This window comes from Eimeria necatrix, genomic scaffold, assembly GCF_000499385.1.
Source record: "Eimeria necatrix Houghton genomic scaffold, Enh_scaff72, whole genome shotgun sequence".
NCBI classification, from domain to species: Eukaryota; Apicomplexa; class Conoidasida; order Eucoccidiorida; family Eimeriidae; genus Eimeria; species Eimeria necatrix.
In genome coordinates this window covers 75,567-97,257 of record NW_013654545.1, presented here as the reverse complement: position 1 = coordinate 97,257, position 21,691 = coordinate 75,567, and the positions used below count along the sequence as shown (strand labels likewise).

At 49.6% G+C, this 21,691-nt stretch overlaps 3 protein-coding genes across 3 annotated transcripts; 1 reads left to right on the top strand and 2 right to left on the bottom strand.

Annotated features, from left to right (window-relative positions):
- Window positions 1-575: 575 nt before the first annotated feature.
- On the top strand, window positions 576-2,501 carry ENH_00073360 (hypothetical protein, conserved; the record flags this gene model as incomplete). The annotated part of the gene is made up of 5 exons (XM_013582721.1): window positions 576-1,280; window positions 1,400-1,651; window positions 1,952-2,153; window positions 2,239-2,284; window positions 2,498-2,501. 5 exons carry the CDS (start codon window positions 576-578, stop codon window positions 2,499-2,501), a joined length of 1,209 nt encoding a protein of 402 aa, XP_013438175.1.
- A 2,482-nt stretch (window positions 2,502-4,983) lies between these two features.
- On the bottom strand, window positions 4,984-7,931 carry ENH_00073350 (Zinc finger CCCH domain-containing protein, related; the record flags this gene model as incomplete). Its single annotated transcript, XM_013582720.1, has 2 exons — window positions 4,984-6,554; window positions 6,965-7,931. The coding sequence occupies 2 exons, from the start codon at window positions 7,929-7,931 to the stop codon at window positions 4,984-4,986; spliced, it is 2,538 nt and encodes an 845-aa protein (XP_013438174.1).
- Window positions 7,932-10,061: 2,130 nt separating this feature from the next.
- ENH_00073340 (phosphofructokinase, putative) lies at window positions 10,062-17,408 on the bottom strand (the record flags this gene model as incomplete). Its single annotated transcript, XM_013582719.1, has 15 exons — window positions 10,062-10,508; window positions 10,789-10,872; window positions 11,132-11,320; window positions 12,164-12,324; window positions 12,610-12,940; window positions 13,270-13,426; window positions 13,620-14,101; window positions 14,354-14,539; window positions 14,751-14,841; window positions 14,963-15,066; window positions 15,227-15,382; window positions 15,530-15,765; window positions 16,173-16,416; window positions 16,639-17,139; window positions 17,334-17,408. 15 exons carry the CDS (start codon window positions 17,406-17,408, stop codon window positions 10,062-10,064), a joined length of 3,444 nt encoding a protein of 1,147 aa, XP_013438173.1.
- Between the last annotated feature and the right edge of the window lie 4,283 nt (window positions 17,409-21,691).

Here is a 21,691-nt window from a genome sequence, read left to right as displayed (position 1 = left end):
ATTATACAAGGCTTTCGTACAGAAGAGCTGCGTTGGTGCATGTAGCACTAGATTTTTTATAGAAGTTCAGGGGATGATGCATTGGTGCTTATGGAGAGACCTTGGGCATTCGAGCAAATCGCGACAACAGCCCTACGACGGCCGCCTTCTTACTAACATTCTTGCAGCATTCACAAAGCTTTATCCATACTTATTTAATTTTACTCTTTGTCGCGAGCTAACTGGGGTGTGCGCTTGACCATACTCCCAAAGTGTGCCAAAGCCTTAGCAGTGACTGCAGACGAGAGAAGCGAAGACTACGGCCTATACATCCCTTAAGCTTAATGACTATAATAAAATTATGTGAATGTTCATGTACTTAATAAGTTGGTTTTACGGCAAGGCTTTTCTTAGGAAGGAGCATTGCTTGGTCAGCCTCAGTGTTCTGGAGCATGCAGCGCATGGTGACGTGGCTTGGGCTCCCTCCTGTCTTGTGTCGGCTAGGCTGAAACACGGATCCCTTGCGCATCATTCTCCTCATTTAAACTGCTCAGAAAATGAAATACGGGCTGTCGGGAATAAATTAACGTACCAGAATGATGCCTGAAGGGGATAACCCAACGCCTCAAGTGCAGCGGCCGCAGGACACTTTCCCGCGGTGTCGATTCACTTCGGATTTTTACTCTGTTCTGCGGCCACATCGGTTCTGCGGGAAAACAGCGAGTGGGCTGTTTCATCAAAGAAGGGAACTCGGGAGGCCCCCGCCACCGCAGTTGCCCCGCATTCGTCCTCTGCTTAGCAACAGAGACCTTCGGTGGCAACAACAGCAAGTGAAGGAGCTTCTTTTGGAAGAACGCAAGCTTTTGCTTGCAGACAGCCAAATTATGACTTCAGACTCCCCCCTTGCTGCCTACAGCTATGAACACGAATCACAGTGTCAACGATCCACAGCGCCCTCTTGCGCAGTGGACCCAGAAGCAGCTGCACCACCTGCCTCGCAGCAAGAAACAAAAAGCTCAGAATTACCACATGCAGAATTAGAAGCAGCGTCAGCTGCCGATGCTAGTCCGAAGTTGCCGTCGAGGACTTCTCGGCCGCCTGGTGACCTCACTCGAGCATCCACAAGCTCCTGTGCAGGCACGAGCAAGGAGAGGCTTAAGCCCGAGTGCAGGAGCTCAAGTAGCAGTTGCATTGACAGAAAGGACAGCAAAAGCAGCAGCTGCAGCAAGGACAACATGGTTCAACGGATTGATCGACGGCGCGCGGCCATGTTTTCTCGTAATGAGATGCTGACTGCTCAGGTGGGAGTTCACCTGTTCGTCTTTTGAAAAGTAGCACGAAAGCAGCAGAAGCAGCAGCTGCCTATAGATCCAATTGAGATTCAAATTGTGATTGCGTCTGTCCTTCGCTGTTTCCTCAGGAAGTATACGCAGCAGTGAGGTGCATAACTGATCCTGAACATCCATACACACTGGAGGAGCTGATGGTGGTGACCCCTGAGTATGTTAAAGTGCACAGCTGCAGTAGCTATAGCACAAGCTCTACAGGAGAACGGAGCAGCGGCATGTATAGCGGCATGCTGCCGCAGCAGCAGCAACTGCAGCACTGGGTGCAAACTCGAGGACTCCATCTGGAGATAAATTTCCGCCCGACAATTCCTCACTGTTCACAGGCAAGGCATAAGTGCCTGGCCCAGAGCTCGTCCGTGCACTGCATGCCACATAATGCAGCACATGAGACTGCCACCGCTGCTGTCCTTGCCACTACTGCTAATGTTGCGGGAGCTTCTCCTGGAGCTGTGACTACCGCTAGAACTTTTGCCAAACGTGTGGTCTGCTGCTGCTCCTTTTCGTTGCAAACGTTCGTGTTGGAAGTGCTGCTGTCGATGTGCCGGCTGCCCGGCGGGTAGGCAGCTGTGCTGCTGCTGTTGCTGTGAGTGCTAGTGCTGCTGCCCCTGCTTTTGCGTTCCTAGGCAACATTGATAGGTTTGCTGTTGCTGGTGAAGGCACAGCGAGCTGCAGCAGCAGCAGCCAAGGCAGAAACGGCCGCAGTGGAGGTTTCAATAATAGCTGGCTCTCATTCGTCTGGTGCTTCAATTAACAAGCAGCTCAAGGACAAGGAAAGAGTGCGAGCGGCAGCAGCTAACCCGTCTCTTAAGCAAATGGTCGACACTGGTAAGCTCAAGCAGTTAACCTTTGAATTCAAGGCATTAACTGTACACAGAATGCTCCTGAATGTGTGCTCTTCTGCTGCTTTCAGGACTGAAAGGTACAGACGTTTGGGAAGACGTGACGCACCTCTTATGGTGCTGATATGCGAAACCTGAGCTTGTTAATAGGCAAACGTTGTGGATCTCCTTTTTCTTGATGGGTTCGTTAGTTCTCACGAGTAACCAGCAGTTGCAAAGTCTAATGGTGTGAGTTCTACATCAAGTGAACCCAGAGATCTTTCTAGTCTGCGTGCACCCACACGCCTTAAGGACAAGCGAGCATGCAGAACAGGCGGATAGCTATTGTGGGTAGGCGTCCGAATTGCATCAAGCCAAACCGAGCATACGGTTACATACTAGATCTGTTGCGTAGCTGCTCCCGAGAAAAGGTGTCATGGCTCTCCAGCCGCGCTTCATAGCTTTTTCGCTAGCTCTGTGACGTTACAAATGTAGTAGTTTTCGGCATCTTTGGGCTGCGCCAACAGAGGCGCCGGCCTTTCGTCCAAACGCACGCGTAGATAACGAAACGAAGTTGGTTGTGACGCTTAGGAAGTAAATTAGTAATCCGTATCATCGCCGAATACAGTGGGCCACACATGCCGGTGGGAGCTGCGACAACACCAAGCCAGCCCTGTACGTACTTACTTTGCATACAGTGCAGCGCCTTCGAACGGTCGCATTCTAGGCTAGCCAACTTTTTGCCTGTAAAAGCATGGAAAAAATATGTGTATATGTTTGTACAGCAGTCGTTACACATGGTGTGGCATTGACATTCAAGAAAATATTTTATGGTTTCGGCTGCGGGACAGCCACGGGCCCCACAGGGCTACGGAGGCCCTCGGGGCCCTGGGGGCCCTGGAGGCCCTGGGGCCACCGTGACAACTCCGCATAGCTCGCGCGTTAAGCTTTACTGTATTCACACATCGGAAGGATAGTTAGGGCTGCCTGCATACACCCAAAATTAGCAGTTGTGTTTCTGAACTACGCTATCTAGTGTTTCCTACGCAGATTCACTAATCTCTGCTCCGTCCGCCTCAGTATGTTCCTTATGCTTTGGGTGGCAATCACCTGCGTACTCATGTGCGTTCACTTTGCGTTGTTAAGCTTTAGTGTTGTCACTCTCGGGCCTCTTCTCATTATATGCTATCGCGCCATTTCCTTGACTTCAACTTCAATTGTCAATTCTAGAATTTTAACCTTCCCAACCATTACTCATCGCACTCTTACCTCCCCGTGCTCAGATACTACGAGTAAACTGTACAGACAGACGATAAGAGGCTTGCAGTGCGCGCGCTGTTTCCCTCACGCACTTCCAGTGTAGAGTCGCTAAATCCTCGTGTGATGTGGAACAGCATACCTCAATTGGTCCCCAACGCACAGCTGAGGGTCAGCTACAATGCTGCGCCGGCGGGCTACGGCCTAATGCATATAATGCACTGCAACTAGTTATGCCACGCCGCCACGTTGTTCACGACGGCTCCCGACTTGTGCACACACACTGGGTATGCACGGAAATAAGTGCGCGCCATACATGGTGAACGCATCACTTGTAAGGGACGGTGAGTTCACCCAAATACATTTTCATGCACTAGTTTATTTTCAAAGCAGGAGTTCGAACGGCAAAGAGAACAATGGCACCCCTGCCGAGATCCCCACTTCAGGGGTTTAAGTATTCAGCAGCATACAATAGCAAGCCCATGCTTGCATTTAAAGTGCATGTGGATATGTAAGCGGTTGCTAGTGGCTTGTGCATCATTTACATCTGAGTGTAAGCATACTGCATTGCACTGCAGGAGACAAAGCTGTCGCCACCACGAAATGTACAAACAATACTAGGTAGTTGCTACCACTACCACGAACAACAAGCAGCAGGTCCCCAAGCCTCGAATAATATGGAAATGCGGGTTGGTCTGCCCCTGATTTTAATAATGAATGCACTTATTTCTAATCAAACACTAATAGCGATATACTTCATGAACTGGCAGAGCCATAAACAATCGTGGCATCACCACACAAGCACGCAGCATACGCCAGGAACAGGACGGTCCCACCGGGGGAGAGTAGCGTCCACCCCTGTGCAGCCAAAACATATCCTTGGCTGCTTAAATATATAATGCACAAATACATAATAAATACATAATTGCAAATGTATGTGAGCATACTGATGCAAATAAGGTATTATAAATATGCTCGTGGCAAACGGTTCATGTTCACCTGAAAGTGCAAATAATATCAGCGCAACAAGCATCTACAAATCTAATCAAAATAAATGTAGACATATGAAAATATATTTTCAAATATGCATTTAGATATACATGTGCAAATATTTACAAAAATAATCCAGGCAAGTCTAAGTACGTGAATGTGTAGTTGCAAATAAATATACACAATTCAAAGCACTAGACAAATTTGTGTGTATACATGCTCAAGGCTGAAGGCTGATGTGCGTGAATACAAACACCGGCTTACAGCCACTACGGATCGCACAGTATGCGAAAATGCAACATCACCAGTAAAATCACAAAGAATTAAAGATCAAATAAGAAGCCGTGTGCACCCTCTGAATGCTTGTTCGTATCCACTCCCCTAGCGTGAACATAGAACGGCGGCTACATAGACAAACAAGCAAACGGAACCACAGCAAAAAATATTTTGAAGCAGCTTGTGCAAACAGGTACAAGAAGAGCTTGTATTCTCTCTTCGCTCCCTCTCAAACCGCCGCCAGCCGCTACGCAGCCTCTTTGGGTGCGTAGTGCATCCTAGAGCGCCATTCGAGGGTTCCCTGTCTCCCAATCTTACATCATATCTTTGAAACTATCATCTTCACGACGGGAAAAGCAAGGTAAAGAGCTGAGGCGTCCTCCTTCGCGATCAAAAGCTGCTGCTGAGCCGCTCCTCAGCTGCTTTAGCTCCTTCACATTTGTTAATATATCAGCGTAGTCGAACGGAGACAACACGCCCGAGCACTTGCGGTGCTGCAGTTGCTGCAGCTGTGGCTGCGACGGGTTGAGATCGCTCCAATCTTCCCGGCTATCTACTACAAGCTGTTCTTTACTGCTAACCCTGCTAGTCTCTCCCGGCGTGTGTGTCGTACTGCTGACAGTCTCCGTGCTGTCAGTGCTTTCTAGGTCCCAGTATCTGCCTTCTCCCACAGGGCGCACCACAGCCCTAGGTGAGCCCTTGGCTGGCTCGTTGAAGGCATACTTTGGGAGCACCTGCGAAGGTACCTTGTGGGACTCTTTCCCTGCTTTGAAGCCGCATCTCGGTTCTCCGTAAAGCGACACTTGGGAGAGCAAGTCCTCGCTTATCTTATGTTGCTGTGCGAAGAGCAGCAGCAGCTGCTGCTGCTGCTGCTGCTTGGTGGCAGCCATTATCGCTTCGCCATCACTGGGGCCAACTAGTGTCTCATCTGAGGCCCGCAACATCCGCATCAGAGCAGCAGCTACTGGGTTAGTTTGCTCGCTCCCTTGCTGTCCCTGTTGCTCAAGCTGCTCTTGTCTCTGCTGTGTCTTCGGATGCCTGTCACGCTGCATAGACACTGGAGAAAGTGGCAGCCTTGGAACTCCCTGCTGTTCCTTTCGTTGCCTGAGTGTTCCCTTCTTTGTCTTTCCTCGACCTCGCTTGAGGCGTTTCGTCTCCATGCCTTTACAAGCGGGCGTCGTTGCAGTGGCACGTGCAGCTACAGCAGCAGCTGCTGTTGCTGGCACAGCTGCAGCATGCCACTGATTCGGCTCAGATGAAACCAACTGCACAAATGACTTGGTGAGGGGATCTGCTGGCAGCTGGTGCTGCTGCAGGCTTTGCTGTAAGGCTTCTAGTAGCTTTTTTGGTAGATTCTCCAAAGTATGGTAGGGCTGCAGCTGCTGCGACTGTGGCTGCTTCTGTTGCGGCTGCTGTTGCTGCTTTTGGTGCTGCGTAAGCGCTTTGCCGTTCTTTTGCATGTAGCCAGTTTCTCCCTGCAGCAACGCCGTTGCTGCGCTAACTTCATTGCCATTATTCCAGTTTGCCTCTGCCCCTTGTGCTGGTTCTCTCTGCTGCTCTTGCTGCAGTTGCTGCTGCTGTTGGTGTTTCTGGTGGTGTTGATGTTTGTCGACCCCTCTATGCGTAGCCGCCGCTGCTGCTGCAGCACTATCTGCGGCAGCCGCAGCATCCGCTTCGTTCCTTCCTTTCTCTTTGACAAAGTCTCTGGCTCCTGTTTGCACCGCCAGGGTCCTAAAAAATAGCAGCTCCTGAATCCCATGTGCATGATTGCACGTATCCGAGTGGAGGCAGCGGCCAGACATCCAGCTACGACAAATGTTCGTCTTAAAGAATGCAGCAGTGAAGCGCAACTCGTCGCGGCTGTGCGCAAACGAGCAGGCAGGGCCTGCAACGTGAAGCACAAAAAGTCGGACAGCCAGTAAAGGCGTGGAAGTACAACTACACCATCGGTGTTAGTACAAATCAGCACAGCACGTAATGTGTAACTGCAATCCAGTTCTGGTGCTAATCATCATTCTCCGAGCCTTACCAGCAGTGCACACAGTCAAACAGGCGTCAAGCCTCCCTACTGCTTGAAGCTCCCTGCTTAGGTAAGGACTAGTGTGCTGTGTAGCGTTTATGTTGTACACAGTAAGTAAGTGTGATGCATAGTGCCTAAAAATAAGATGTTTACTAAAGCCCGATAGTTGGTTGGGTAGTTGGAGCGCTGACGACTAACTTGCGAGCTCGTTACCTCACTGGCTACAAATCTTCCGTCTTTAGCTACCCAGCTAGCTGGACTCCTTGTAACCTCACCTCTTGCGCATCGCAGACCAGCCTTGATAAATGCGCAAATCCTTGTCTTATCAAGTCTAGGAGGGGGCCTGAGCTCTTCCCTCTTATGTGCGAAGCGGCAGCTGCTACCCAGCTTGCACTGACCCCGAGCCGCGTGGGGACACATCTGTGTGCGGTAAAATATGATCCGCCGATCTGCTAGGATGGTCCCCGTTAAGGGCACAGGTGGCAAAGAGGGCAGATTTGAAACCAGCAGCTGACTGTCTTGCTTCTGCTGCTTGTGCTCACGGTCTTCCTCAACCGGCTGCTGCTGCTGCTGGAGCTGTAGCTGCAACTGCAGCTGCAGCTGGGCACGGGTATGCGCATCTAAAGTCTGCTGCTGCTGCATTGGCAAGGGCGCGGCCGGCAGCTGCTGCTCACTCTGCTGTTCTTTCTGCTGCTGCTTTTGCTGGCCGGAAAAGCCTACATGAGATGCCAAGTCGAGTTCAGGGGGCCTCTGCTGCAACTGCAGTGGGGGCTGTTGCCTTTGCTGCACTTGTTCCTGGTGAGGGAAGCACTGCGGAAACGGGCGCTGCAGTAACTGCTGCTGCTCGATTTTTTTGCTCTTGTTGCAGCTGCTGATTCTGTCCTCAACGACCCGCTCAAGGCATTCTACCCTATCTAAAGGAGCCCTCAGCAAATCACTTGCGGGGCTGTCCTGCATCACGCCTTCAATAGACATGTTTTGCACTCGCCGAGGTTGCGTTTGCGACTTTTGCTGCTGGGTCTGCTCAGGCGCGTTCTGGTTGATGCGCAGTTGGGTTTGCGGGGGGACAGTAAGAGAAGCACTCGTAACTGCCTGGAAGAGTTCCTCGAGACGTAGGGTTTGAGGATTCAGACGAGGGACTTGTGCCTCCCTCCTGTTATCCCCAGAACACATGCTACAATCACTAGCTATGCTCCTGTCGTTGTTGCTATGGAGGGCGCAGGAGCGCCACGCAGAAGACATAGGCCAAAAAGAAGAAACGGCAGAAGCCGTCCTAGAAGCGTTGGATGGCATCACTGGGGAAGATTAGCGAAAAAAAAAGAAGAACCAGAGGAAGGCCTGGTCCAAAAACACCTAAAACAAAAGACGATCCGAAATAATAAAATGGTATCAAGAGGCCGCGGGTCCTACAAAACAAATAGTCAGGGAGCGACGGGCTGAAATGGGACAGAATCCTATAGCTGCAGGCGGCAGCAGATCCCACTATTGCTGCTGTTAATGCTGCTGTCACTACCCCTGGCGGTGCTGCGGGGAGCGAAAGGCCCAGCTGCGGTGTTGCAGGGCGCTCGTCCTTCCTTAGCGAGATAATAGGCAAGGCGCCGAGCAAGCACTCGCTGCTCTATACGTATGCTGAGGTATCCTGACTCATTCAGAGAGAAGACTGCTCTTGGGGGGACACAATAAGCAGTGAACTCCAGAGAAGGGCAAAAACGCACGCGCAAAATGCGGACGTATGTCTAAAGCGCATGGAAACAAAGGGCACAAGCGCGGCCAAGGAAGCACTACTTAAAGGAATAAAGACCAGGTGGACCAGCTGGAAGCGTTGCTCATGTCTATGCGCTGCCGTAGAGCAAAGAAGCCATCTTCGGGATCTCCTGTGGTTTGGTGGACATAGGGGTGGGGTACGAGTCCTTCTAGGGCAAAAACACGGACAAAAGAAGATACATAAAGAAACAATTAATAGGTTTTAGCAGCTTAAGACCTTTCCCCGGGTCACATGAAGCTGTTTGACCCTCCGTTGCTCCAGAGTAAAATTGCTCGGCACGCCATGCTAGCAAAGACAGGCATCGCTCCCGAGCTCAGTTGTTGGTTTGTGGGTAATTACAAATGATATTCAAAGACAAATTGAAGGTGGAATGAACAGTTCATTCATAAATAAATCTCAACCACCTACTCTAATAAGCAGAACTGCAGCTGTGCGCAGTGTGCACAATCGAACTAGACAGACAAGATCGCCCCCTCTGAGGCACAGTTGGGAAAAACAGGAGAAAGTACACATTCTACTGTGCCACAGAGTCCGTATATGTGCCGTGGGCGTCTAAGAAGTAAACAAATAGAAAGTGAATGACGCAGAAGTCCGGAGCCTTTTGTGTCCTGACCCCCCAAGGGGCGGCTAGCTGGAGCGGGGAGGCAATGGTTTCCGCTCGGTGCACGGCAGCGGTCCTTTTGGCAGCGGTCCTTCTGGCTGGCTTCGGCTGGTTCCAGTGAAAAAATGACTCAGTTGGCCATCATAACATGTTGAGTGACCAAATTGTGCAAAATTTTTGCATTTTTGGCCTCCATGCAAATTTTTTCGAGAGGATTGCAATGCACGGCCTGGTTGTGAACCCACAGGCTGGGGTGTTCAATGCCAACTTGTCTTCCCGCGACCTTTTCATTTATGAAATATAATCTTCCGGACAAAAATTTAATTTATATGCGTTGTAGAATAGGCGAACAGTAATAGGTGATCCTCTACTTCCGTGCCCTTAACCGATGGTGTTTGCCTTGCGCGCAAGCTAGAAGACCAGTGAGGGCAACGCGTCCCGCCTTCTGTTTCTAAGGTATCTAGTTCCATATCACGTTCATAAGAGTTCTGATTCTTGTAGCAATGAAGAAACTAAGCAATCGTGAGGAGGTAAAGTGTGTCTATGCGCCGCCATCCACCCCTCCCCCTGGAGCCACAAAGGGAGAACGGGGGCAAAATCCACGGAATTTGGTTGACGAAACGAGCCTTGAACATAAGAGGACTCACTAAACCCTTTGAAATGCAATCAGTAAACGCCATATCTACCTGAAACGAAGCCCGCAGAGTACTTCGTTGGGAAGCGCCTAGCTTCTATTCGCCTACCATTTGTCCACTGTAGCGCTTGTAGGTAGCCCAGAAAACAAAAAGAATAGATCTTAACGATTTAAATTGTTATTTCTCAGTAACGTACACCCCGACTTGGGAGGGACTACAAAAATGACAAAACAAGTCAAACTGGTCCCAAGACCAGTCAGGTGTCAGTGCGCAACTCAGAACAGTCACTACTGCCCACCTCATCGTCTCGTTGATTTCACATTTTGTTCAAATAGTAATAAATTGGATCGGCAGCTTTTTCCTGCGTCAATTTAGAGGCTTTTGCTGAGCAGGAAGTTGCACTCCCTGTCCGCATCCGCTGCGCCCGGCACAGAATGGAACTGAATGGGGCCGCTGTTGAGGTATGTGTCTTTAAGTAGGAACTCCTGCTGCTGCAGCTGCATGCTAACAGCTGCAGCCGCGGCATTCTGGGTGGGGGTGTGCAACTGAATGTCGAAGGCACCAGCAGCAGCAGCTGCTGCAAGACCTCTGCGTGCACCAGTAGCGCCGCTGCTGGGTTTCAGTCCGCATGCCATCGCCGCCACCGGAAGCGGCACCACCACCGGAGATAAGGAAGTGACAGTTGAGGTAGGGTTACTAATTAAGACAGCAGCACTTGGTAACTTTTGCAGAGCGGGAGACACAGCTAGCATGCCGGACAGCAGCCCCAGTGTGTAGCCCACGCTACAGTCATACGCGGAAGGGAAGGATCCGCGGACCTGCGCCAGAAAAAGAAACATAAGCAAATGTGCCACTGCAAACAAGGAAACAAGGTGAAGGTAGACAAAACAGCCGCGTCGGTGGCTGAGCAACAGCAACAAACTTGATAACAGGGAAATATGGAACGCGCTCAGAGAGCTCCTGACTTCCTGAGGGGCTTTCAACATAAATCGAATGGAATAAATATACAGCTCAAATTTAGCCCGCTCATTAAATTACGACTGGCATATATCCGGACAATTCGTTAGTCCACACAAATTTGTATTTACGGGAGGATACCTGGTCCGAGAGGTCGAAGCAGATAGGAGCGAAACTCCCGCTAAACTTGCCGGCGGCTTTCCTTTCTTTCAACACGTTGGCAACCTGCAGGAGATCAAATCGACGGTCTCAATCAGTTGAGCATGAGCACATTCTCTTATACAAATCGTAACTCCTTTGCTGACCCACATATTCACATTGTTGAGCCATAAGCGCTGCTGCGGCCGCTCCGCTGTCCGCGCACGTCTCGTGCATCCATACATGTTCTATATACAGATATGCACGCCACTGGAACAAAGCGTGTCAGTTTCACCTCCTGTAAAATGACCCTGCATTACAGCCATTCAGCCTGTCTGCCTCTTACCATTGTAGCCAAACAGTCATGCAAGGGGAAGCTAGCGGCCTTCAAGGGGAAATTGCCCGGGGTGCCGAAGATCTGCACCAACTTTTGTTGGAAAGATTTCGGAATCGAGGTGAAGACGGCATGATCAGCGCCCGAAAGGGCTAATGGATTACCCTTGTTACCGGCCAAAGCTACGGCGACAGAGCGGAGCTGTAGACACCAAACAAACGAAAAAAGTCCAACCGCTCCTGTATGATACCCACTGTCTTCTAATGATCCGATGCGGAAAAAATCTGGGCATTATTTTCAGTTAAATGCGGACTGCAGTATCCAGGCACGCCGAGAGGCAGTTCTTGGGTCACCGTCACAATAATGCAGGCACCAAAATCATTGAAACTCCAGTGGCCATTAAGTTTGAACGCTGTGTCGACTAAATCGACCCAGCGGATAGCGCTAGTTACATGTATTCTCGTTAACTCACAGCCTTGTTGGTAATGAACAAATCTTCGTTCAAAAGCAAAACGCCAAAGTTCTTCTTTTGAGCGCAACGAGCCGCCACGCAGTCCGCGATTTGCTGGTGCAGAGAGGACAGGAAGAAGAAAAGCGGCAAAAAAATATATAGGGAATGGCCAAAGAGATAGTTTGCACGACCCGACCGAAAATACAGACAGCAGTGACGGAATACACTAACAAGACAAACGTCGAGCAGCTCTCATTGTGTCGTAGGTAATTACGTCTGCAGGAAACTGAATGCATTGTGCACCGTAGCGTAAACAAATATTGCTTCACATGCAATCACTATGTTCCGTAGGAGGAGCAACAGCGCACATGGCAGGGAACCCCTGTCCACTGCAGCACGTTTGAAGTGCACTCTATATTCAGTAAAAATAAAGCAACTGTACAGCAAAGATGTACATAGACTGATTCGCCAAATTCTGACGTAACCTCCCCACACCCTTGACCGGCGTTTCTGCAGATGCAATTGAAATGTGCACTAAGCTGGCCTCAAATGCACAGTTCTTAGCCGTTAAAGCACACCATTATGATACTTACCTCTGCAATCTGTACAGGCTGGCTGTCCGCATATAGAGTCGAAATCAGAGCCATGTTCGGATGTGTCTGCATCGCCACCTCAGCCTCTGCTCCTCTTCCACCCCCCACTTTGCAGAAGTAGAAGTATTTTGCCGCGCTGTTGCTGTCCGTCATCAAGTTTCCTGTGAATATGGAAAGATTCATCAGGAGCCATTGCTAAGCCCAACTTAAAAATTCAGACTATCTCCACCGCCCGTTGTGCATCTTATGTGCAGGGACCGATGGTTCAAGGTTTTATATAACGAAGCGGGAGAGCACAAGATATCACGTCAGCTTCACTCTTCACGAATGCCCACAGTAGCCAGGTAATCAGTACTCAGTCGCGTGCATTCATTAGAACTTTGGCACCGTATATTCGATCCAGATTCACTTGGAAGTGCGCGATTTCGGTTTAGCTTAGAACCCACCGACAAGTTCAGCGGCCGCCTTGGTCTGCGTATCAAATCCTAGCGCAAGTGCTCCCGCTGCATCTCTGATGAGCTTGCGTGTGTTTTCGCAAGCGATCGTCTGATCGTTCTGCTGATCAGTGAAGGTAATAGCAGATCCAGATATCTGTTCCATTGCATCCATGAAACTCGAAGGATCAGACAGGCAGAAGTCGCTGTCACCGCACACATTCAGCACGGTGCATCTGTCACCCCGTTCCGCCAAGCGCTCAGCCAGAGAAGCGCAACCGCTAAAGGTCCCACGCAGTACCACCAAAACGTCAAGGTTCGCAGGTGAACCCAACGCGCCCCCCTGAAAAAAAGACACAGAGCCCCCATTGGGAAAATTTTGTAAACAAATGTCCACAACCACAACCAGGACAACATACAGGCGCTTGAGACTGCAAAAAACGCGAAGAAAAAGCAAAACAATTGCTACTACAATTATACATGTCAATGCACCAAAGCTCTAAGCGCAGAGCTGTGCACAATTTGTGCTAGCCCATCTCAGCCGAGAAGGCGAGAAGCACATAAAAAAACGAAAAAGCCAGAGTCACAATTCATTGCACTTTCCTCAAGAAGCAGATGGACACCTGTAATATTATTTTTGCAATTTGGCAGCACGAACTTAGGAAACCTCACCGGAGCCAGCAGCTGCTGTTCCTCCAGCACAGTGCGACCCAGGAAGGGGAAAGCATTTTGATTCTTCTGCATTTCTATGTCATTTCTCATCTGAGACAAGTTGGTAAAGCTACCGTCGCCCAAGATGCCCATCACCTCGCCTCCGGCTGCAGTTACTCTGCGCAAGAGAAGCAAAAAGGAACGAAACGAAGAACGGCAAATGGGCACAGCGTCGAGCTGAAACCCGTCACCATACACAAATGCAGCCAACTAACATCTAAAGGCTTGAGGAATACATGTGCGAAAACACGCACAAATGGATGTATACACCCAAACAGACAGTACGCGGACAGTAGTAGCAGTGCTCTTACTTTTCAATAATGCCGAGCAAAACATTCGACAGACCGGGAGTTGACTCTCCCGCAAGGATGATGCCAACCCTTCTCTTTTCAGGTGTACCGGCAGCAGCAGTGTACAATCCTCCCTGTGTTGCTGCTGTTTTGGGGAACAGCTGCTTGACATGCTGCTGGTGATGCGACGACAGTAGCTCCCTGACACCGGTGGGTTGGAGGACTACCCCTGCCTGCAGCAGGCCTTGAGGCACCTCAATGGAAGACTTCTGCCTCGACTGCTGAAGCGGGGAGCGCAAGTGCTGCAACAGGCTGAAATAGTGTCTGTACCCTTGCTGCTGCAGGAGCGCGCTGTCCTTATATGCTGCTGCTGCCGTTGCTGGCAGCAGCGTCTCAAGCGGAGGAGGGCCTGTCAATGTATATGGCAGCTGCAGCTCTTCACCATTCAGCTGCATCGGCCCGGGCACCAAGTACGCGTCAAGCAACTTCCATGCCTCTCTGACCTGAAACAGACAAAACGGACAAAACGTCGGTTGAATCTGCAGGAGTTCGTATATTGTGAGTACTGCGCCAGTTCTCGTTTAAGTTTCATCCCTCGAATGAGTTCAACGCTGCATCATACAACCTGTGCATATGATGCAATCTTTGTTTCCTGTTCAGTTTGTATAACTGATCTACGCTTTCCCCAAACAACGCTTCGTTGATCTACAATTATCACTTTAAAAAGAAACCCAGCTCATCGTGTTCCTCAATACCTGCTCAAAAGCTTTGAAAAGGGGCTTTTCTATGTCTACAAGGAACTTCTTGATGACGGGAACATTCGTCTTCCCTTTCCTATTTTCTAGATTCATCATCTTTGTCAGAGGCACGCCAGCAGGCACCCAGGTGCTCACATCGCTGCTGCTGCTCATACCCTTAAGCACAGCCATGCAGCTTGTTACCTGCGCCGCCGGCAAGCCAGTCGCAAATTAGGCGCATGAACGAAGGACAGCCAAAAACAGCATCCGCCCTTTAGAACATTTCAATGAAGCACATAATTCACAGAGCCATACCTATATCTGCCCGCATGGATAACAGCACAACATCCCCATATCTCTAGGTTTGCCCTTCTGGGGTTAAATTAATTAGTTCGTTTTCTGCTTCCACACGTACCCCGTTCTGAATGAGAGCCCCCGCCACATTGCCCAGGCCGTAGCAATACGTCGCATCGAAATCACTGGGGAAGCCGCTGCGGCCCTCATATCTGTAAAATAGCAAAGCCAGAAACATAAAGTCATAAGGGCCTGCGGATACCAGGAGAAAGTACAAACAAGCCCAATATGAGTATGTATTTGGAGGCAGAATAGAAACTTGAAGTGACGAACCCCAGGTAAGTGCACCGCCCATAGAAGGGGTGCTTAAAGCCTCTCCGGTGGAGCTCTTCGGTAGTCAACTCCAGAAGCAACTGCTCAGTGTGGATCAGCGCTACCTGCGAAATGCGCATAAGTTCAAAACCAGACAAATTGTGCATACAACAAAGGCAATCCAAATTGAACATGGGTGAAGACGATAATCAAATCGTGGCATAACCCGACAAGTTGAACTGAACTTATATCAAGCCTCGTTTGCACGCGGCTGCAAACTCTTACCTGCACGTTTCCATGGGGATCTCTGTCGAGCAGCAACTGCTGCTGTGTATGCTGAGGCAGCATATCAAGCACTTCTCGACTTGCTGCAGTCAATTTCGCTCTGTCGAACTCGCCAGCGGCGACAATGTTATTAATTTCTCCGATCAGCACCCCAACCTGAACGCGTATGGTAATCCGGCGCACATCGAACACCTAATTGTTCATGCTTCAATAGACATACCTCGACAGAAGGGCTGACTTCCGTGTGTCTACGTATATATACATATATATATAAATCCACTACACAGCGAATATCCTCCTCACCTCCGGAATGAATTCAATGAGCCCCTCCGGAAGCAAAATAACACCGTAATGCTTCCCCAGCTTTGCGCGTGCCTCAACCAGATCTGCAGTCATTGCTACTAGCGCCTTCAGGGACTGCTTTTTCGCCTGTACTTCCTCGCCCACAAATGTCATGTTCGGGTGGCAACGCAGTGCGCACTCCAAGGTAAGAAGAGAGGCGCTACGGCCCATGAGACGCACAAACTGGTACACATTTTCTGCGGAACAAGGAGAAACCAAAATCAGGACAAACAAGGGAAAGGCCTGATGAAAGGTAAATATGATATGGGACGATAACACACCATCAGACGACACAATGAAACTGATGGAAGGCTCCATTCACAGTAGTACTTCACAAACGAACATTTGCGGATCTCCACATCCCCACAGTCAGTTACACATTAAAAATGCTTGAGCAAATATAAGCACAAAAGCACGCACAAGCATACGGGAACGCACAGGACCGCATAATGCGCGTTGTTGCAGAGTTTCATGACCAACGCACTATACACGCATACTCATAGTCACGCCCCCCAACGCCAACGCGCATGGATGTATACAAGCATTCGCAATCAATATGAAGTCCAGATGGAAAATCGCTTATCAATGAAGGAGCAAAACTGACTTTGAGTGAGCGTCTGCATCATGAGGTTCCCCACTGCGCATGAGTACACTCTGCATGCTGTGTCAAAGCCGAAAGAGACCTCCACGTAGTAGTTTTTCAGGTCTCCATCAATTGTCTTGGGGCATCCAATCACTTTTGTCTTGCTCCCTTTCGACTTGAAGTACTCAGATAAGATCGCAGCGTTAGTGTTGGAATCATCTCCGCCAATTATAACCAGGCCATCCAAATTCAGTTTCTTGCAAACCTGAATAAGATGGAAAAATGGAGTTACGTACAGCACCTTATTTTGTAACGAACTCCCAGCAAAGTCTGCATAGGTATTCGCGTGGAGATATGCACTGCTCTACGCGTCCACAATAGCCAATGCATGAATGTGTTGAGAGACATGTAAAGGTGGATAAATGATTAGCTACCGACAGCATAGGTGGATAATGGCTGGTGAAACAGGAATTTTCGCCTGTTTTACCTCAAGTGATGCTTGCTTTTGTGAATCCTCCTCAATCTTGTGCCTCCCGCTCTTGATCATATCAAACCCCCCCATGTTCCTGTACTTATCAATTGTGTTCTTATCAAGTACTTTGTAGTTGCCGCTGTAGACGCCGTGGGGTCCACCAAGGAACCCGTAGAGAGTTGACTCAGGGTTCAGCTTGTGTATGTAGTCATACACCCCGCATATCACATTGTGGCCTCCTGCAGCCTGCCCTCCACTAAGCACAACGCCTACGTTCAAAGGCTTAGAGTTGGATGATTGGGATGCATGGGCAGGTTCGATGCGCACAAATGGGGTGTCTATGGTGTGGGGAAACAATCCGCGCAGTATTTGCTCGTCCTGCGGTGAAAGGAGAAACGGTGCATTCATTTGTTTGTCTTGTTCGTTCAGTAGTGAAGCGCCATCCACTTGCACTGCATGCACGGCTCCGGAGGAAAAAACTGATGGCAAGGGGGGCACGAAGGCGCGGCGGGAAAGCTGAAGGATAGCAGAACGCAGAAAATGCCGAATAATTACTCACGGCCACCTCTGTGGCCACTTTCTAGCTTGGTCGCCATTTCCCCAACTCAGGAGTTATGAAGTAACTGACGCTCATTGTGGTGGCTAGTAACACAATCCAAGCAGTTCTACCAAACCAATTACTTGACTAATCTTTTGCTAATGGGCCTCACCTGTTTCGCCGAGGCGTCGGCGGTGGGGCTGGGTGGACCCTGAGGCCCAACGTTCGTCTGTGCCATTCCCGTCATCTTGTATTGAAATAGATGTACAAACTGAGGACAAGCAGCGGCCCAGGCAAGAAACCGCGAAACCGTTGCCTTCAAACCTACTTGAAAGACAAAGTCCTGGCAAAGGGAAGTAAGGTTGTGGAAAAGAAGAAGAAACGCGAACAGCCACTATGGAGGATCTATACAAACGTCGGGAAAAATAGGAGAGAACCAGAGACAAAGACAACACTGGAGCGGGAGCCTTCGGTACGCAGAAGTAGTTGATACATGGAAACAAAAACAGTTCGGAGGGATGAAACTTTAACCCTAAATGCTCAACGACACAGTAAAGCCTACGGGGGGCGAAGAGGTGAGTCGGTGCGATGGGAGTGGGGCGTCCTCACAGGTGTTAGGTTCTGTGCTGTAGCAACACCCGAGTGCTCGCAGGAAGGAAATACAATATGTTATTGCAATTAAAAGGAAAAAGCAATTTGAGAGGGGCAGACAGTTAGAGCGAGAAATAACAGCTGGTGGAGAGAGAGGCAGCGGCGAACAGCCCCAGGCCCCCAAACGACACAAGAGACAGAGACGGAGCTTGTCTCCTTGCAATTCTGATCTAGCCAAATTAACACTCACTAGCTGAAAACTTCCAGTGCTTGTATTTTATAAACCAACTCAACAACTACATTTTCATAACCCGCATACCAATGTGTGCACGACAGCTGGGTATACGCCCCAAGGCTTCAAGATGAGACATCAGAGCAGGAAATATTCTTCCTGTTTCATGTTGATACAGTACTGAGAAGCGATCAGTTTCAGACGTCAGGTCAACTGAAAAGTGGGAAAGAAGTGAATTGCTATCCGGTCTATTTGGGGGGTTCTTTTGGGAACAGCACTGGTGTAACTTCGGTATCCATGAGGAAAGAGGCTACACACGCCTTCTCGTTGTGTTAACTTTGATGCTGAAGTTGCGTTTAAAGGCCTGAATAAACTCCTAACAGTTCACGTAGCACCATCAAGGCTTAGAAGAAACCCAATATTTCACTGAAAAGCGCAGGCTGCTTGAGCCGACGTCAACACCCCTCAGAGGAGCAGCACTGGTAAGCGCACGCGGGCTTAGTGAGCTGATGTAGCCAGGAAATTGTGACACTTTGATTTTCCTCTGTGCAGCAGCAAAGGTTGGATTTCATTCTGTGAGCCAGATGGTATCTTTTTGCATTTCCATTACGCATTGGCCGCCGTGCGAATGCAGGATAGTCGCGACCATGGTCACCACTCAAACTACGGTGAAGGCCTCCAGGGTGGAGCACGTAACTGCCCTTTGGCTGTATCGTGTACTGCTCCATACTTCAAACTTTTCGGGCACTACCTCGCCAACATCGGCCGAGGACACTGACCTATCTGAGGCCCTTTGTGTACGTTTCTGGTGCATTGCTGATTCCTCCTATCTTCATGTTGAAGCTGGTGGAGTGATATGCTAGCCCGTCATATGCTTGGACAATTACCCAAGACATATCTAGCGACTAAGGCGCACTGCCGACACAGGCACGCTACATTTACTACTTTTGGTAGCTAGTTTCACTGCTAGTGCATGCCCTTCACAGGCCAGCGGGACATTCAGAGCTACCGGCCACAAACCCTCCACTCTAAGGCGCCTAGGCTCTGCCACTGGCAACAGCAGCTGCTAAATATTTGTTTCGTAGCCAAGGTAACTGGTGGGTCTCTTTCTAGCATAGATCCTCCTACTTTCAATGTTTCCGGAATTCCCACCTTTCCCTTGTATCCCGCAACCTACACTTTGACACTGATGAGCGGCCGCAAGGGCACCTCGAATTTTTAAAGAGTACGCAAGTTCTCTGGGGGCGTTATACCTTTAGGGGCAGGATCTTTCCGCAGAATGCAACATTCCTCTTGTATCCCCTTGTGGCAGAAACTGTCCACGTTGGGGACACTCATACCTCTTAATAATCATTTCGGGTACAGTAGGGAAGCGTAACTACTGTCCGCCAAGTGCTTTTAGGAGTAGCATCATGAAATTCTATCACAGTGATAGTAAAATGGCCGCACATCACTCGTTGCTGTTTTGTTCATGACATATTTCACGCTGAGTAGGTGGCGTTGAGTGGTGGCCTCACAGGAAGTTCTCACCAAAACTGAGCGGCCCTGCCCCAATTTTTCGCATACGTTTACAGCATATTGTGCGTGCATCCCGGAACTTGGTCTACGTCAGGGGCTAGGAGGCGAACGGACCTGAAGTCACACTGGGTGGCTGGAGGGGAGCGGCCACTGCCTAGTAAGGTGACCACGCTGCCACAACACAACAAGGCCTTGTATCGCTCATCACAAACATGCTGTCTCATGCTCAGCCAGGGCTCGACTAAATGGGCGCTGGCGCAGTTGTGCGTTGCTGAGGTCAGCATTAACTTGAGTTAAGCCATATAGGCATCATTCACACCGAGTAGCGGAAAAAAGATTGAGCCATCACATGTTGGTTCTCTTTACACCCATCAAACACCTGCCACTATACCGAAGGTCAGTTCAGACACGCCTTGCTAGCCTTTTGAGTTTACATCACTAGAAGTGTGCTCTGCAGCTCGATTGCTAATCCTGAGAGAAACTGAAGCTGCAGTGCGTGGCACGGCCACAGGGGGGAGCGAGAAGCATCCAGAAACAGACAATGTGTCCCTTAAAAAATTTCTCCTAACATGGTGAATTCAAGACCGGGTCTTATGCATGGACAATGCCTTAAGTTCGAAATGCTAGGTAAGAACCTATGTAGCCAAAACAGGAGAGGCTTGTGCGAGCCAAGGTGGCCGTAGCTTGCTAGAGAGTTTGTGCGTAACAGGAGTTCGACGAGAAAAATAAATATAAGTTATTTTAAAGAAAAGCACAGAGTGTTTGATCAGCTGCTTTGATTGGTGTGTTTCTCTAGTCTGTCGAGCTCCGGATGTCCCGGGGCACTGTACCCAGTCTGCAAAGGATTTTATGCCGGATGGAAGGTTGGCTTATCTTGCTGCATGCCGTGGCACTCCCATGCGCGTAAGGTGACGCTGAAAGGGTGTCAACACCTTAAAAACACACACAAGAAGTTAAGGCCTGCTCGGCCACTACACTGCATTACAGACAAGAGTAACGCTGCGCTGGTCCTGGTCGCTAGGTCTTCTGCTAGCCTTCAGCACGAAAAGAAAACCGAGGATTCTGCATTATCCGCTGAGCTCCATTTTGGTAGGGAAGACTAGGCCGGGCAAGACCGAAAATGTCCCTAAATGGTTGTTCTTTTACTGCAGGCAGCTCACTGTGGAGATTTTTACCCGCATAATTATGAAATCCACAGCATCCACAACTTTAATTAGTATATTAAATATTAAAAGTGCTGTTTGCGAGGCTCAATTGAGACTTCTCGAGGAAGACAAATTTATTTAAGCTCTGATGGGAGGAAGGGGCCCCTCCTGGCAATTGCAAGGTGAACGCTCCCAGAGATAGATCGCTGCGTGCTCTTTAGAAGCTTCATTTTGTCGTCAGTGCTATGGCAATTATTTTTTCTATTGGTGTTTTGATATTCTAGGCGTCAAGGCAGAGCCCGATACTTCTCAGTGCGCCTCCAGTCCCACGGGGCCCCGGCCCAAGCCCGTTCTTTGTTTCCAGGGTTGCTGGCAATAATTAGCTTTGCGGTTAGTTTATATAGATGGATTATACTTATGATCTGTCCTAGTTTTCAACTGTACCCGCTGGGTAGCAGCGGAAGCGGATTCAACTGGCTTGAAATCAGGGTCGCTACGTGTTTCCTGAACCACCCACCGCAGCTGCAAGCACTTCCTTCCCCGTCGGCTTTACAGGGCCCCCAAGGGGGCTCTGATCCTTCCATTATTTTTCAGAGGTCATCAAAATGACGGCTAAAGGCGCAGACGGTGCGCTGAGGGGCCCGCGGCCACCTCTGGGGGAGGCGCAAGGAGATAACAGTATGGCAGCCAAAGTGCTGCTCAGGCAGGCAAGCAGCTTATCCTATTTAAGAGATTCCCAGCATGACATGAAACGGCCAAAGGGGCCCATGTAAAGGCAGCCGGGAGTCCCGTCACTGAATGTTTCATGTTTCGTCGGCAGTGGTTCTGTTAACATCCGCACAGACCGAGAAATCTCTAGCAGGCGGCGCTTCTTTTGTTATACTTTCTAAGATATGCATAAATTTCAGTAAAGGTGAAGGTTGTGGCGCGTGGCTCCAAGTTTTCGCTCTTGTTTCCAGAACTTGCCGTGTCTGCTGTTGATTTCAGACAGAGTACACGGTGGAACTTGCGTGGCGGCCCGACCCTCGCAGCTCACAGCACTTG